Raw genomic sequence first — 17,756 nt, forward strand, 5'->3', positions numbered from 1 at the left:
CGCTGCCTCCCCAGGGCTGGTCCTGGCGGGGGTGAACCGATCCTGCCTGACCACGTGGACAAGCGCTAGCTGCTGAGGTAAGAACAGAGGTTTCCTGCTGCCTGTGGGAGAGGGAGCACCCAGCCCCCTTAGAGACAAGGGGGTAGGTGGTTCAGGGGAAGCACCGCGTCCTCCACGCCGTCGGAGAGGCCTGGACACAAGGAATCAGTACAAAGAGCAGAAGGACGGAGCTGGGAGTACCCCAATGGCTCGCTCTAGGTTTCTGCACGGTGCTGCTGCTCTCCCCCGTGAGCTGCCATTGCCCTGGCGCAGGCTCCCTGCTCGTGGAGGCAGCTTGCTCGCCGTGCAGTACAGATTTGGGAGGGCTGCAGGCGACTGTGGGCTTTTTTGTGCACGCAATATTATGGCCTCTTGGTGACCGCTCATCCCTCAATTAGTTGCTCTAAAAGTCTGATTTTGGGGCTAACTTCCTACCAGTGCAAACACAGCACTACCCGTCTGATTCTCTTCTCAGTTACACTAATCTAACTCCATTGATTCTAGCAGCATTACTCCTAATTTATGACAGCAAAAATCATCTCGCATCGTAACTGCAGGTTCCCAGCAGAACAGTGATGAATTTTGCTGGGTTTCACAGTCATCCATTTCACACTGGCTACGAACCTGTCCTAAGTTTTGCAGGGTGAGAACTGCCCTGCTATGCGTGTCTGCACCGCGCAAATGACTTCCCCCCGGCTTTCTGTTCATGGGGTGGAGGTGGAGGACCAGGTACTTCTTCTGTGCGGGTTCTGGGTAATCCTGACTTTGTCAGGTTTTAAATCGCGGTAACTCCGCTGCGTGCAGGGAAATGCCGGTTGATTCACGCCAGCGTAAGAGCAGAGGCAGTCACCGCCCCCTGCCAGCCCTGCCGAGGGTGGGTGTTTTGCTGACTGGCTCAGTATCGTTCATCCCTTCCAGCAAAGGCGAGTTGCTGTCGAGGTTGCGTAAAGCCGAGCTCCCAAATATGTGAAAGCATTCTTGACTCTTTGCCCGGAGCCCACCAGTTCCTTTTGAAGATTAAGATACGAGTGATGAAGGCGATTCACCTCCGAGCGAACAAAGGTCGTGTGAAAGTATGAACCCACTTGTGTTTTGCAAAGGGCTCGCGCTGACAAATGAGAGCGGCTTCCTCTGGAGCGGAATCTGCTCTGGACAGTCGGCAGCTGGTTTGTGCTGACTCCAGTCAGAAACGCTCAAGTCAACTGCCTTGTAAAAGGTAGCGGGTGGGCGGCAGGGGGTGTCTGGGCACACGCACCCCCACACCGTGGAGCTTTGGCACACGTTCTGCACCGGCATTGTCCTTCAGCTGCGCTGAGGGCTGGCGCTGTGTGGCGAACCCAATGTCCATCCTCTGAGCGAGCAAGCGGCAGAGGTGCGGGATTTGCCCGCGCTGCCCTTCTCACTTATTTCCACCCTGGTAAGACAGGACTCCCCGCCAGGGTAACAGCTCCTATGGGCACGCTCAGTCTCCAGCACCTGCTTACTCTTTGATTGATCAGGTGAAAGCACCAAGAGGAGGTTTTTTGCAACTCCCATTAATTGTAGTAATTATTCAACATCTACAAAACTGGAAGCTTTCAATCCACTTTAGCTAATGATCACCTTCCAATACACAGTACCAAGTACCGCTAATTAGCTGCTGAGCTATCAGCCAGCCAACCGCGGCAGGCCGAGGACAGGACTGCTCGCTATGAGTCGGCGTGTGCTTTGCAGAGTTTGACAGAAGTCCCACTTGAGGAACCCTGCTCTGGTGTCCGGGTTCTGCTGCTCACAGCGCTGGGAGCCACTTCCTCCCGCGGCTGCAGATGAAGGAACACTTCCCGAGCGCTCTGGGTGAATAAGTGCCTGCAATGACAGAGATGCATAAAAAAGAGAAACATAGCATGTGAGCTGAGTTGTGCAAGAGCCCTGGTATCCCCAGCGCTGGGTGGAGGGCTCTGCTCTTCACTTCTACAAATAACACCCAGTTTCTGTGTCTTTATTCATGCTTATTCATTCCTTGCATCATCGACCAAGCAGCTGAGGATCTCGGTGTGTGGTGTGGTTCTCCATCGCTATAAAGGGAAAAACAGCATCCTGTGTTTTGTTAGGACACCCACACGTTGTGTTTGGAGATGCCCTGGTGCTGGGTTGAGTATCGGAGAGGATCAAAGAGAGAGGAAAATGAAACTCTGTCTGCATCTGTTTCACAGTGTGGAAAGCTTTAACGAAGTCAGGAGGGTCCCCTCCGCGCTGCTTTCTCACCTATTTCCTCAGGGAGTCCCTTGGATCTGTATAACTAAATTTCTGATCAGTGAGATGGGTATGAAAACCCTCAGCCTGTGTGAATGTCCCAGTATCTTCAGCTGGAAAGTGTCCTTGGCCACAGAATTAGAGTTTAGTGCTAACATTTGGTGTGCACAGATTTCGGGCTGCCTGTAGTACATCGAGGGTTGTCTTGATTGTACATTTGGCTGTCATTCCTGTGCAAGGGACTACCCAGAGTTCCTGGAAACACGGAGACCCTGGCTCCAAACAGCCCAGGCATCAACAACTGCTGAATAACCAGCCTTTAATAAAGCTGCTGCTTTGCATCAGCCACTGACTGATTTAACTGTGAAGTATTTTGCCTCCCTGTAGTTCTGCTCGTTGTGGTATAGTACAGAATAGTTCTGCACGTATTGTGCGTTCTTGTGGGCAAAGGGCTCGAGTCACCTCTAATCTCATGACTGGGAGTTTTCCAGTGGAATTTTCTTCCCCTCTTCTCAGGCTAGAGTGGAAAGGAGATGTGGTTTTTTCCTAGCAACAGAGCGAAGAGTGCCTGGATGGCTATGTCTGTGGTGATGGTGTCCCCTTGTCCTTTTCATGCACTGACATGGTATTGCATGGGTTTCTAATCAAATTGGCATAAAAGACTGATGAAAATGAAACAGGGCATTTCTCTACCCTCTGCAGAAAGTATTTCTAGCCCATTCGCTTCCTCTTTAATTAATTTGCTAACCATCCTTAACAATTGCGGGCCAGATCTTCAGCATGAATAAACTGGCCTAGCTCTGTTCCTTTAACTGAAACGGACTGATTTACGTTGGCTGGGGATCTTGTCCTAGCTTAGTCAGCAGAACAGCTCTCGGGGAGTTGGCACGTTGACGCAGTACGTTGCAAGTCTGGGATACGATCCGGACACGGCTCCAGGAAAGCCCATTACCACAAGGGCTCCGGAGAGACGGACGGCACCAGCGTGTTCTCTCGCTGTCTGTGGCTGGTACAAAATCTGCAGCTGGGTAAGTTCAAACACTAGAAATAATAGCAGCATTGCTAATGTCTGCTTTTCCAGCCCTTCAGTAACCTCCCAGAAGGGCCTAAGAATCTTAGAAGAAATAAACAGGGCAAGAAATATGAGTCTGACTAACAGAAAAAATAATGTTACTTGCGCCTGGCAACGATTAGCCAACGGGCACTGAGGGACACGATCCGCCCAGGCTGAGCTGAGCTCTGCCTCCACCCCATGATGAGCTCTGTGTCCACGCCGCCAAGAACTGCGCAACACGAGGAGGCTGCAGCAGGATTTGTCCCTGCATCTTCCTCTCTCTTATCAGAGAGGGTCAAAATTCGGCACTGTTCCTTGTGTGAGCTGTCCCTTTGCCGTTGAGGAACAACTGGAGCTGTGACCACTGCCTGCAGGGGTCGGGCAGCTGCCCACCGGTCCTGGCCAGAGGGACCGGTGGCACGTCACCGTAACTCAGCGCGGTGTGTTTAACCCATTCCTCACTGAGGGTGGGTCCCTCCTTCCGCTTCACCAGGCATTTCCTGATTACAAGCTGCAGGATGTGTTTCTTCTCCCACTTTACTCAGCTTTACATCGGGAAAGCTCCGGTGAAGCCTATGGAGGACAGGACAGCCAGAGGGGTATAAAACCGAGGAGACTGTGCTGAGGTGCTCTGTAACGCTGCTCTCCAGCTGGGGCACAGAGGCTCTCTCCACTGTAAGAAAGGCTCTCTCCACTCCCTCCGTTTTTTTTTCCTCCTCTCTCCCTGCAAGTGCTCCTCTCTTCCAATCAAATACAAAAATATTGCAGGTGAAATGTCTGTTGTACCAACAGCCAGAATTATGTGATAGTTTTACACATGCAGCAGAACTCACAGAACCTGTTTGTCAAATGCACTGAAGTCAGTGCTACTTTAATGGCCTTTACGTTGCAAACATGCTTTTTTCAATCTTGTCTTTAAAAATAATATTGTAAAGTATGGATGAACAAGTTGGATAAAGAGCTGCTAGTCAGGACTCTAGTGCTGCTTCAGCCACATTGCTGCTGTGTGACCCTTTGGAGACCATTCAGCCCAGAGCTGCAATGATATTAGACCTTGTAAAGGTGTCAGGAGACGCTATGCTCTGATCTTGTAAGAATTTAGACACTTGGTGCTCATCATAAACCTACTGTCCCCTGTTCACAAAAGGTCCTACATGCCCTGTGCTACTGAGTTAAGTGCCTTTTAGAAATGGTGTGTGTCTTCAGGTGTCCACATGCCTTTGCAGGTGGGCTCTCCTGATTTCTGTGCTTCGGTTTTTTCCTGTTGAGTGGGCAATAGCGCTGTTTAGTCACATTTCTGCTTTGTTGTCTCTAGTAGTGAGGACTTCAGAACAATGCTTATTTTTACCTGGCCCAGGGAACCCTTCCTGTGATCCGCTCCCTGTCCATCGCCCTGTGTTTGAGACAAACACAGCACTCGAGCAGTCCTGCTTCGGACACCCTTTGTAATCTACAAGGTCGTACTGCCCAGGCCCAGGCGACGGAGGATCTTTACACGGTGGGATGGCTGGAGCAGAAAGAGTCAAGCAGAATTTCTGTCTGTCAGGAGAAAAAGAAATTTAAGGAACTTGTCCCACACTGATGGGGTTTTATGTCTGGGAATAAAAGCTGTGGTTTCTGTTAAGTGCCCTGGGGAGGTGGATGCTTTATCCTCCTAAGCCAAAATCTTTGGGAAATGATCTGGGGAAAAAAGGGTCCAATTGCAATGCCATAGACAGCCCGCTTTGTTTATTGTAAAATACAAAGACTTGCCAGTGGTCCAGCCTCTGTAGAGACCTGGTTGCTCAGCTACTCCAGAGCAAGATAGCGCTGAAACCAAGACAGCGATGCCAAATGACTCCAACTGGGAGTTCCTCCCATTCTCTCCCACTGACTGAAACGGGAGAGGGAGCAGGCTCTAACCCCAGCAGTTGGGCGTGGAGTGTTTTTGTGTTTTCTGATAATACAGACTGGCGATCTTCTCGTCTCATATTTAATTTGCCTTTTCCTCTAGCCCTCTGTCGTTATCAGATGCCACTTGGCATTGCTTCCCTCCCAGCCTTCAGCTTCCCACTCTTTTTACAAAACCCCTGTTATAAGATACAACTGCTGAGAGATGTAGTAAAGATACTCCTGTTGGGTAAGGAGAGCCGTGGGCTTTCTCATGTTCTCATTCTTTTCCATGGTCAGGAATTTATTGTTGATCTTAATCTTAGGCCAGGCAACGTCACTGCATGGTGACAATAAATTTACTTGAACAATTTGCTGATGGGCAGATTTATTTGTCTTCTCACAAGGATACCACAGCGGGAGGAGGGCCTGGGAGAAGGGAGTTTCCTTTCATGCCTTTTAATCTCTTTGAAACAAGCGGTAGGATGGAATACGTGGGAATGGCAGTTCTAGCTTGAAGGAAGTACTTGAAAGCTTTACAAGCCTCTTTCCAGCTCTAATTCCCAGCCTTAGCGAGGGCTGAGGAAATGCCCATGTTTTACCCAGCAGGTTCCTTGAGCTGCTGCGCAGCCACGAGCATCCCTCACCGTTCCTGCCCAGTGGTTCCCAGATTGTGTGCTCCTCTGAGGGTGAGATTAGGCACTGGCAATGCAAAAGAAACACAGCCTCGTGCTTAAAGCCTCTGCCTGGGATGTGAAGGATCTTTTTCCAGGTCATGAGTGCTCTGGCTTCTTGCTCTGTACAATGGGGATAAGAAATTACCCCTACATCATAAGGGTGGTGCAGTATTTAATTACTGTTTGTAAATGTCTGAGAGATCATCTGATAAAGGAACCTCTGATACACTGCTCCAGGGTGTTATCAACCCACACTCCCCTTCAAGGCAGTGCACTGTAACACTTCCACCTCGGAGCCAGTTCCTGTAAACCTGTGGCAATAACTGGCCTCATTGGACCAGGCGATATAGTGGGACACTGCGGGATCGCTCTGCTGTCTGACGTATTTTCGTATGTCCCGTGAAAGTGGCACGTCTTCCAGGCTGCACTCACCTGAAAGGAGTTTTCTTTGCTTCCTTGGTAGGTTTATGTGGCTGATAGGTTGCAGGCTCTGGAGTAAATCTGTCCATCCTTGCTAGGCGGGAGATCTTTGACTTGAAGCAAGATGTTATACCCTTGGGAGACACCTTGATGAGGGAATCGTTGATGTTGTAGTGACCTACAAAACAAACAGGAAAGGGATGTAAATACCAAACAAGGCCGCAACAGTGGCACTGAGGAAAGAGAGTGCATCAGTCAGTGAATGTAACAGAAGGAAAAAGAACCGGTATAACAGGACTGTGTGGGGAAATCACTTCTGGATTTAAAACGTGCTGTCCTGGGCAGAGCTTATTTCGAGGGACACTGATAAGGCAACTCTAAACTTTGTCCTGAGCATAGGAACAAATGGAGATATTAGCAATTTTAAAGAATCAAACAAACAGGAGGAGAACTCACGCGTGGTATAACTTGTAAGATAAGCTACAAAGCTACATGCCCTCACACTCCAGGTCTCAAACCTCACCAGGCAACGGGCCAGGAGTAGACTTCTCTTGCAGCTAGAGTACTGTGGAGCTTGGTACATTATGCACTAATGTGGCTTCTCCTGAAGCCTCTGGCATCTACACTGAGTTGTGGGGTGTTCTAGTGATTCCTTACGGCTACTCAAAACTGTCAGAATGGTTTCCGGATGGTTGTCTCAGCAGAGGTTCAAAGGGACCTACCCGCAGCTCTTGGAAAGGAGACTCACCAGTGTCCTGACACCTGCTTAAATCTAACATGCCTTAAGAAGCTCTGGGTGACCTGAATTTGTGTGCAATGGTGCTCTGCACCCTGGAGAATCAGAACCAAAAACACAAGCAACATCTTTCCTCCCAGCTCAAGGCTCACGTACATGGAGAAGGCCATTTTCCAAATTTTTCCAAATTTAATCCTCTTGTGGTTTTGGACACAAACACTGTCTGGCCAGAAACATTGTTGCTTTGCTTGCAGAAATCCATAGAGGTCTGTTTCAGAAAAAGAAAAAGGGCTTGTGAATGCCTTTGAATTGACTTTACCTGTGGGTAATTACCAACAAAGGAAAACCCACATTTAAAATCCAGTTGTCTCCATTGTGAGTGATTCTAATGATACAGCTGTAGGCAGTATTAGGGCCAAAATCTGGGAGTGCTTACCAATTGTAGGCAGGTCTCTTTGTGACTGCCCAGCATGTAAAGGTTGCATTTACACAGACGCCGAGGAGTTGAAACTCTTGCAGAAAATGTGGCTTTGTGTGTTTAACTGCTGTCTCCAGACTCCTCCGACGTCAGCTCTAAGTGTCCGGTGTTCTTCGAGTCACCAACTGAGCACAGAATTTGAGGTGGGGCTGCCAAGACACCAAAGGGGCATCTGCGTGGCAGCCCCTGGAAAGCACTACAGAGAAAAGGAGATGTCTCTATGGCTGTTGCTGCCGGGACTGCAGGGTGGGCTGATGGCTTTGAGCTAAGGATGACTTGAAGAATCTGTATTTCACTTCGTTCAAGCCTGCAGATAACTACTGGAGTGTTTGTGCCCTCCTGCAGCTTGCACCAAGCTCAGTGTGCAGCACTGTTGTTATGCTACTAGCGGTCCCCGGGTTAATTAACTTGGACAGAGGTGCCAAAAGTCCCTGGGGGAGCAGGTCCCGCTGCTCTTTTGGAGCGCTCAGCTACCTGCTGCAGTCACTGCCCCGGTGCACACTGCAGCTCTGCTACAAAATACACATAGAAACACATTTCATCCCCAGCTCCTACGGAGCCTCACACTCAAAGTGAGAATTGCTCTCCTTACAGAGCCAAAAAAACTATGGTGCCAAAGGTTATATGAGTTACCCAGAGTCACAGAATAGATCACGATGACATGGGACAAAGGGAAAGATTCTTCAGATTCCCAAGATGAAGCCTAACCTCCTGGAACATGCTCCAGGATTTAAAGATTTTTATTGTTGGCTGCTGAAATTGACTTTTTCTAACCAGGTTATAGTTAAAGAAAACATCTAACAGTCAAGGCTAATTCACTGATATAAGTGGAAGAGTTCAGGCACAAGAGTGAGGAGGTAGCAAGAAACCTGCATAAAAGATTCAAACATGAAAAGACTGATGCTTTTTCCCTGTTTTTCTCTTGTGTTTCCTATATTCAGCTAGTGAAATGCCTACAATAGTCATGATGTTTAACTGGCTTTATTTTAATATAGGGTTTGGTCCCAGAGCTTTGAGGACAGCTTGGGACACTGTTTTCTTGTTTCTCACTCTTTTTTTTTTTCTCCAATATTTGTCAAGTTTCAGCTGTCGCTGCCTCAAAAGCAGATCCTCCAGTTACTAGACAAAAGTTCGTTTTTGCCTGAGTGAGAGCAGTGACCATGTAAAGACTGCAGGATCTGGCCTTCTTTTTCTTCTCAGATGTCTCTTTGTCTAGAGTCATAAATTATCAGACACTGCCATCTTTTAAATAGATAGTTTCCTGTTCTGCTTCTTGTAGGTGAGATATTATCTCCTATAGTAAATCATGAGTCAGTGATTAATTCAAGAAGGCCGTTCCCAGAAGCAAATTCTTACAATGTTAAAAATAATATGATGCGAATCCATTATAGTATGATATAGAAAATAATTATGGCCTGCAAACTAGTTTAATCAACTTAGAACATGCTGGGGCAGATACTCAGTTGGAGTGAGTCATTATAAGAAAGTTCACAGTCTTAGCGTATAGTTTGTGTGAGCGAACATGATTACCCCATGTCAGCTGAGTCTTGGTAACTCTGTACGTGTGCTCTTTGCACACCCAAATTGTGAGGTAACACATGTTTGTTTAAAACACCTTTGCTGATGTTTAAACTGTATCAAATTACTTTATAAAAGCATGAATTGCTTCAAGAACATGCATGCAGCCAGTTAAGATGTCTCAGCTGATGAGTGGCAACTTATTAAACTTATTAAATTGTGTCATCTTCATTCTGCCTTAAACAGCTATGCAAAGTCATCAAATATTATAAAGAGTCAATGTGCTCTGCCTCACCACACAGTGGATGTATCTTGCATTAAAGTGCAGTTTAAAGGGGGACAGCTCCTAGGAAACGGCTGCAATGCAGACATGCTGTGCAGAAAAAGACAAAAACTCTCTCTAAAGAATAACAAAACAATCCAAAAGTAATCACAGCTACAGCAAGACACCATTGAAGGGACAGGAAAGTCCATTAGCAGTGTGTATATTATTATAAACTATCTGATAATTGTTAATAACACTTGTGTTTTGTTAACATCTTCCATATCTCAGAACACACTCTGAATTCCTGTGGACTAAAGCTGACAACACCCCAGTGAAGCCTGGTCACCGTGGCATGGGTGGGGAGCATCAGGCACAGAACAGTTAAGTGACTTACACAAGGGTGAATCAGCAGGAGGTTCAGGAACTGAACCTGAAGGCTAGGTCCTCAGCTGATATAAACTGGCACAGCTCCACAGCAAGTGGAAGGGCACAGTCAATTACATCAGTTGTACGTACGCAGACCTGATTCCCAGCTCTGAGGTTGAACCTCAAAACCCAGTACCTGTTAAAGATGTAACATTCACCTGCCTTGAGGTTCTTGGCAAACGTTCCCTATAACCAACCAATGCAGGTCGGATTTCTGGGATGAAAACTCGTGGGATGCTATGGGGTCTTTCAGTATCATAGCCAGTGATGTGGCAAGGACAGGGGTTGCTGCTGTCCCAGGGCCAGGGATGTGTTCTTCCTCCCTTCGTACTGAAGAGTTACCGCCCGATGTGTGTTCAAGGTTCACAACAGCTTAGGGTACATCTGCAGCACCATCAGAGGTGAGACAGCAGGTCATGTGGAAATACCTGACCTCGCTTCGTGCTCGTTCGTTTAGATACTGGTGCCAAACTGCCCACAGTGGCACAGACCTCAAAATCATCAGGCACAGGGTGAGCACCTGGCGCAAAGCTCTGGGCTGTTGCAGCTACCCTGAGACCTGTACCCAAACTAGGTAGGTTACAGCTAGTTCTAGTGTTTTCTGGAACATCAAACGTCACTTCACAAACATTAGAGATTAGCTGTGCCCCCCCTTGTCCTCCCTTCCAAATCTCCTTACATAGTATTGATTGGGTGCTGGAGTGGGGATTTTCTCAATCTTCCTAGCAATGGGTTGTTGAAACATGCTAGAGTTTCCCTTGCTAAAGTCTTGCTTGGACTGGAAACATGGCAAGATCTTGTAGGCATTTGCAGCTGGATAGTTGGAGATTTTCTCACATGCAGTGCGTGGAACCTGGAAACACAGGGAGCAAGGAAACTGTCAGTATCTGAGTTGGAAAGAAACTGGGAAGTAACTGAGGCCTGGAATTTACCAAATGTAATTCTAATCACCTTTCGCATTTTAAAAACAGTAGAAACTTTGCTATACAGAATTGATGGCTGCAAGTTCTATGAGATGAAATGGGGGCAAGAGTGACTTTTTCAGGTACTAAGTTTCATTGATTTCTTCTTTTTGGGGTGGAGATGCTCATCAGCTTGCAAAAGAAACCTTAAAGACAACCTTTAAGTCTTGTGTTAGAGAGAACAGATCCTGAAATTATCCACTTTAGCTATGAATTTCAGATAGCTTAGTACAATATTCTAAATGAGTCCACAAACTGTGTGTCTGTATCCTTCTTTACACTTTGGTAACTTAACAACAGCTCTGCCAATTTTCCTTGAAAGGGTTCATGCAAAATGAAAACGGGCCACCTCTGGGTGAGACTGAGCAAAGGAAATTTCAGCCCCAGTAGAAATTTAAAAGGTAAGAGCATATGAAAAAGCAGCTTAAAATAGCTGTTGGACTTCCACCTTAATTATAACTGTTTGACAATGAGAAATTATTTTCCTTCTTGACTGGATTTTAGAAACATCCCAAATACAACAGTAAATAGGTATTGCAGACATAGTCAACAGAGTCAGTTAAAGACTAGATTCATAGTCCACTGAAGTCAATACAAAGGCACTAGGTGACTTTAGCAGCTTTGGAAATCAGTCTGAAATAAAATGCTTCCTCTTACCAGTGAAGGGAAGTATCCAGTTCCTTTCTTTGACAATGAGGTGCTGTTGATCTCTGCAGACAGATGAGTTACACTATAGAATCCTGGGCCTGGGTTTTCATTCTAGCAAGAGAAATATCACACATGTTGACCAAGCTGTATGAGTTACTCTCTCCCGGGGCAAACACAATGACATACAGGCACAGGCTCACACCGATGCTAACAGGACAGCTCCTTTCCCCAGTACATCCCTGCTCTTCATCTTTCTGAGCATCGACCAAAACACACCAATTCTTTTAGGAATAACTCTGAGAACAGTGATGCTGCAACAGAACAATGGTCCATACAGTCCACATGTGTCCATATGTATCTAAACAACTTTTAAACCTCGCTTACTGACCCTTATGGCTGTGAGTTCCACAAATGAACAACTATTAATTATTTTTTTTTATTTGTATATCTTTCATGGTAAATACCATCCCAGTTTACAAATGGAAAATGAACACTGTTTGTACAATTACTTCCTTCTTTCAAATTGAAATTTATTGGGTTTTAAGTTTATGCTGATATTCTTCTGTTTTATATGATATGGGAGAAGCTCACTATTTCATTTTTCTTAATTATCTCACATGCATTTCAAGCCATCTTATTTGCCTTCTCTCTAAATTAAACATCTTCAGTGTTTTCAGTCTTTACTGGGACTTTAATGATCATATCTCTTATTTCTAAATTAAGTCTATTTCTGCCGTAGCCTTTTTTAGAGTTAGGGTGGCCAGAACTAAACATAACATTCCAGCTGAAGGTGTACCAGCAGCATAAATGACGGTATTATTGTATTTCCGGTATCATTTTCCAAGCCATCACTTGCACCCCCAAATTTTACGCTTTAATTGTAATTGTGCATTGAGGTAGACGTTTTCATTGTTTCAAAATTATAATCTTTTAATGCAAGTCTCCTGTTGCATGGAAAACCGAATATTTCTGAGTATGAGGAAGATCAAATTTCTCTACTGTCTACCTGGCAATTTGTATAGACTGTGAGCCACAGCAAATCTAAAATCTCTCCTGTAACATCTGAGTTGGACCTCATTAATTCAGCATGTGGGCAGAATGCATTATTTGCAGTCACCACACCTCTCCTGACTCTGTTCTCTTTCTGGGGTTTTCAAAAAGAAGGCTGGGCGAGATTCTATTTATAGAGCCAAATAAATCAAAACCTGCCTGTGTTGTACATGATACCTCCAGCTTTTCAGGCTTGGTCCCATGAAGTGCTGAATGTCCTTGGTAGCATGCCCTACTTCTGCCAATTTCCCCCAAAAAAAAGTGGGATTTGGGACATCTGGGACCATACAAGGTGAAAGAAATAACTTTGTAGTAACATAAATGTGAAATGATTCCAGTATGTAGGATGCAAAGAGCTGAAGTTTCTGATCTTTGAGAGCATTCTACCATTATGTGAACTTCATTTATTGTCTTGTCTGCCAGTTACCAATGGAAAATATACCGGAAGTGACTTAGTTTCTGTTTTGATGACTTCAGAGTTGGATTCTGACAATGATCAGATGCCCCCCAAAAAATAGCACGGGCATAAGAGTGAGGGAAAGAGAATAAGATGCGTGGGAGTGAAGAACAAGGCAATGTGGAGTTGAGAGTAGAAAAGAAAGTACTTTGGGTATTATTCCACTCATGCAAAGACATGATGTTGAATGAAGGGATTTGATTGTGTATAAGTCTTTGCAGGATCAGGAAGGAGCAGGAAAGATGCAAGGTTAAAAGTGGGGAAATGGAAGCCTGCATAGGGCAAGTATATAGTTGATTAAAAATCACCATCCAGACAGGACCTGTGCTGATGGCCATACAGCAGCAGCAACCCTGGAATGACTTGCTCCCCCTTAAGAAACAACCAGAAATGGCAGGGAGAAGAATGGAGGCTCTTGCTTTGCTTGGTCTTGCAAAAGAGTAGACTAAAGGGAAGAATAGATGGGAGCGGGCAGGCGCTGTTGTCTACTGGAGAAGATGCTGTTGATTTATAGTGAGATCATGGGTAAATCACTTCACCAGTCTGTTTTTCCACTGCAGCTGAGCTGTTTCTTGCTACATGCATGGGCAAGCGTAATAGCGCTACTACAGTGCTAAAAATAATAAAACCCAAATATGTGCCACTTCCATTAAAACTGGAAGAGCGTTGCAAGGAATCAGATCCCAGGTCTCCAGTTCTTGTTATTTGCAGATGTAATCCTTCCAGATTTGGCCTTCCTCATAAAAATGCCACCTGAGTTCTAAAGCAGATGGTCACAAATAATCTTTTCTACATATTTTTCTTTGTAGGAAAATACTTTAGGACAAACCAAAAGCTGAGGTATGTGATGCAACTCTGGGAATTTCAGCAGAGCTGCTCTGACGTACACTGTGTTTCAGTTCAGGCCCTGTGTCATGCTCCTAGGATGCCAAACTCACAGGAGGAGACTTCTGAAGATGTGGTCTGAGGGCTTGTCCACATATGGAGCAGGCAGGGATCCTGAGCTAACTATTTTTTATCAACCCCCAGAACTAGAAGCAGAACAGACACTTCTCTGCTCTGGTCTTCGACTTGCATCTCCACGTGGCCCTGCCACGTGGAAGCTCTGCCACGTGCTTGAGGTTCTCCACCCTGTGCTCCGTGGACAAGAGGGTTGTGCTGAGGAAAGCAAGATTGGTCCAATTTGCTAGAACTGGCTATTAAAATTGCAGCAGATTTCCAAAGCAGCTGATAAAAAACTGCATCTGCAAGCTCCATTCCCTGGTGTTGCCCAGGCTTGGCTGCTCCTGCTGACCAGCCTGCTGAGGCTTGGACAGAGTCCCATGCTCAGCCCTGCCCCGTAGAGGGGAGTTACTATGCCGGCAGCACGTTCTCGATTAGCGCATTCCAGGATAGCACGTGTCAGGGAAACAGCTACAGAGCCCTTCTCCCATCCAATGCATCCAGCTCTGGGTTTGGCATGCCCATCATCACCTCAGTGTTGTTGAAAGTAATTGGAGATTAGACATCTACACACCCTTGGAAATTTACCTCCTGCTAAAGTGATTGCACACCCCTGTGCCCTTTGAATGCTTTGAATCATATTCTAGTAATGTAAGGGGGCACTGAGCTGCGAGGTAAGTCCGTCAGAAATACCCTGCAAACTCCAGTGTTCCGGGACCCGTAGGGATGTGTGAAGACAGTGGTAAACTGGCAGAGTTACAAAAGTGGGTCAACTCACCTGTTAGGTATTCTAGGTCAGGTAGTAAGAAGCAAGTAAGCGCTTTACATTGCCTAAATTATAAGTGGGTAAACTTCATGTACTGGCATTTATTCCTGACTACCCTGCTAAAGGAATGCGCTCCAAAATGGCTTGCGCTGAAGAGGACACAGTCAAGTGCTTTTGATGGAGGAAACTAAGTCAGCAGCCCCCAAACGGTCTAGTGTTAATGCTTCCCCTCCCCTACGTGGTGCAGTAACTTTTCTCTAGGGATAAAGCTTAAGAAAGAATCAGCCAAGCCCTTGTGTAGCTTGTGGTTTGGCTTCCTGCCTGCTCTGCCCTTCAAGCAGGAAATTCTCAAAGGGAAGGGAGTGCTTTGTGAAGCTACCTTAAGACTCTGCCTCTTCTCTTTTAGTCAGAACTTAGCATCAGGTCATCTGGAACTCCTGGAAGCTGACCAGACAGACTGATGGCGCCTACAGAAGGTATTTAAGCAACGTCTCTACCTTGATCATTTTCCCTCATCTTCTGTCCTTTACGTCCTTGATTGCTGTTATTCAATCCTGAGATAATACACTCCTGATATCACTGAGATGGGAGAGACAAGCAAGGATGAAGAGATCAAAGGAAGGAGAAGAAAGAGAAGATGCCAAGGGCAGAAGAAGAAAGAGAGAAGATGCCAAATACTTCCTTGATTTACCTACTTTACATACCCAGTACACAAAGTTTCAGAAATTCTTAATATACTTAATTTTCAGAGTTCTGGGATTACCACGTAGCCACCAGACAGCAGAAGACTGTCAGCAGGGGCCATGGGCATCCTCTTTCCACCAGCAGAGGAAGTAGCTTGAAAGCTGGATCCAGAAAGCCCAGGAGGCCCTTGGCACCTGTGAGTGTTGGCTGGACTTGAAAAGGAACCCTGCATAGTGCAGGCTGGGAAAACAGTAAGGTTTTAAAATATATTTCTGCTTCCCTCTGCTGGCCAGATAACAGATGTACCAATGTAACTCCTACAAACCAGGGAAGGCTCAGAGTGAAAAATAGCAGAGTGAAGATAGGAGGGGTCATCTTGTGCTATCACTACACAAGCATTAACTCCACTGATTTCTTTGAATTTGCTCCTGAATTCCAGAAGAAATGCAACATGTATGTATGTGTCCTGGGGAGCTCAAGAAGATTGGAAATGGGACCAGGGCCAAAGCTGGGTGGGTGAGAGATGGGGAGATGGTAAAGACGAGGGTGCTATATGTGGAGTAATTTCAAGGTTTAAACCAATAATATCGCATTACCACTTTTCTCATACTGTTATCAGTTGTGATTACAAAGTTAATTTAACAACCTTGATCTACACTTAGTTGCTATTCTTGTTACAAAACAGGATCATTATGAGTTGCAAAAAATTCAAAACAAAGACATAAACTTCAAACATTTTTGTTACTCACTTGGTTGTACTGAAATCTCTTTGATTGAGAATTAAATCCCTTTTTTTCTGAGTTTGAGATTACTTTCCTATGCTGTTTATAAGGACTGAAGCAAATCTTGAAACCTAAAAGGAACAGCCAATGATAACAAAATTCTGAATATGGAGATACAGGAAACGTAACTACAACGCCAGCTTTCATTTTAAATAGGATGGGTAAGTTAAAGGCAAACCTAACATTAATGCAGTATTCAAGTCAAGAAATCAGCAGTCATTTCTGCATTTAATTTCCCCATTTTATTTAAGAAGCAAAGGGAAAAAAAGCACTTCGAAGCACTACTGTTGATGAATGGGCTTTAAGGGTGACTCAGTGCTGTTAAATCACTTTTGCAGATTGTCCTCATTTACTGAGTCAGGCATCTTAACAACTCACTTCTCCGGGCTGACCCTCTCTAAACTGAAAATCTGAGGAAAGATGCGGAATGCCCCGGCTGTGCCAAAATCAGACCCTAAGCTGCCCGGTGCCACCCAAGAAGCGCTGCGCTTTGCAGGCCTGGAATCAAAGGCCTTGTCTTGGTGGGGTTGTTGACTGCCAAGAGATGGTGAGGTGGAAGCTACTACAGTTTTTCAAATTGTGTGGTCTCTCACAGACATATCATGACAAGAACACTGTTACCTCGTCTAATCAAGCTCTGGTGTTATTACCATCAGTCACAGAGCTGCACTGGCCATAGTGCTGCAATAGGAAAGTTTAAATATAAGGTGATTGAAAATGTAAGTGTGCTTCTGACCAAGGACAGTACAGCTCTTAAGATGAGCTCTGCAATTAGAGGGAAGGTTAGTGCAGGGAGGAGGTCCGAGTAGTTGCTAGGGGCAGGGCTCTTACAGGGGTGCTGTACAGGACAAGGAGGCGGTCAGTGCTACAAGGCAGCAAACAGCAGACTTCCCACTGTCTTGCAGAACACACAGCAACAGGAGGGTTATGATTTGATAGCATTTCTTAGTCCCTTGTGCTGGTTTGTCCCCAAGGAGAGCAATTTTGGACCTGAAACACCTCCAACTCGCTGTGGATATGAATTGTTCCGGATGCCACCTCCTATTGATTGGTTTCACTAATAAACCCTTGCTGTGCTTTGAAAGAAAAACCTTTGCATGGCTTCTTCAGCTGGGAAACGACCATTCTAAGCGCTGTTCCTGTTCACTACGTGCTTTTCTGCTTGTTGTACCTTTTGCTCCTTCAGAACATCCATGAGTATCTGCGGAAAGGCAGGTGTCCATCTCACAGAGCTACCACACACCGAACGCACCGACTCTCTAGGACCACCATTTTGTTTCTGACAGAACCCTTTGTGGAGCTACAGGAAACAACGCCACGGCCCCGCCCCGCCCAGGTGAGGTGGCGCGGTGCATGCTGGGAACGGCGTCAGCCCGCCCTGGGAGGTAGCGCGGTGCACGCTGGGAATGGCGGGTACCTGACCGGGTGAGGCAGCGCGGTGCGCGCCGGGGGTGCCCCCACCCCAGGTAAGGTAGCGTGGTGCGGCCGGGCGCGGCCTCTACCTGCCGGTACCTGCCGGTGAGTCTCGGGACGCTCCGACCCTCGGCGGTACCGGCGGCCGAGGGAACGCGTACACCTGGTTGCCGAGACAACGGCCGACCCAGCTCTCTTCCAATCACTGCGCCTGTTACTTTGGGCCCTCCGGCAGGCGCCCAATCACAGGCGAACTCTCAGAGCCGCCGTGCGCGCGCTTGGGCATGCGCGGTTGGTTAAGGTGGCTCGGAGGCGCTTCGTTGCGCATGCGCCTTAAG

General features: G+C 46.4%; 1 protein-coding gene across 1 annotated transcript; it reads right to left on the reverse strand.

Moving 5' to 3' along the window:
• Nucleotides 1-1,713: 1,713 nt before the first annotated feature.
• On the reverse strand, nucleotides 1,714-17,313 carry STPG1 (sperm tail PG-rich repeat containing 1). Its single transcript, XM_075173872.1, has 7 exons — nucleotides 17,177-17,313; nucleotides 15,973-16,076; nucleotides 11,334-11,435; nucleotides 10,357-10,567; nucleotides 6,304-6,469; nucleotides 4,674-4,864; nucleotides 1,714-1,884 (listed from the first exon to the last, which is right to left on the reverse strand). The coding sequence occupies exons 1-7, from the start codon at nucleotides 17,226-17,228 to the stop codon at nucleotides 1,808-1,810; spliced, it is 903 nt and encodes a 300-aa protein (XP_075029973.1). The 5' UTR covers nucleotides 17,229-17,313; the 3' UTR covers nucleotides 1,714-1,807.
• Nucleotides 17,314-17,756: the final 443 nt, after the last annotated feature.

This window comes from Calonectris borealis, chromosome 25, assembly GCF_964195595.1.
Source record: "Calonectris borealis chromosome 25, bCalBor7.hap1.2, whole genome shotgun sequence".
Lineage (NCBI taxonomy): Eukaryota > Metazoa > Chordata > Aves > Procellariiformes > Procellariidae > Calonectris > Calonectris borealis.

Excerpts from the sequence above, each read along its gene's own strand:
- STPG1 (XM_075173872.1), bottom strand. The coding sequence starts at position 17,228 with ATGGACACCTGCCTTTCCGCAGATACTCATGGATGTTCTGAAGGAGCA. Across the intron at positions 10,568-11,333 it reads CTGGATACTTCCCTTCACTG|GTTCCACGCACTGCATGTGA; the intron begins GTAAGAGGAAGC and ends CTGTGTTTCCAG. Across the intron at positions 1,885-4,673 it reads GGAAGGGTTCCCTGGGCCAG|GCACTTATTCACCCAGAGCG; the intron begins GTAAAAATAAGC and ends CTGTCATTGCAG.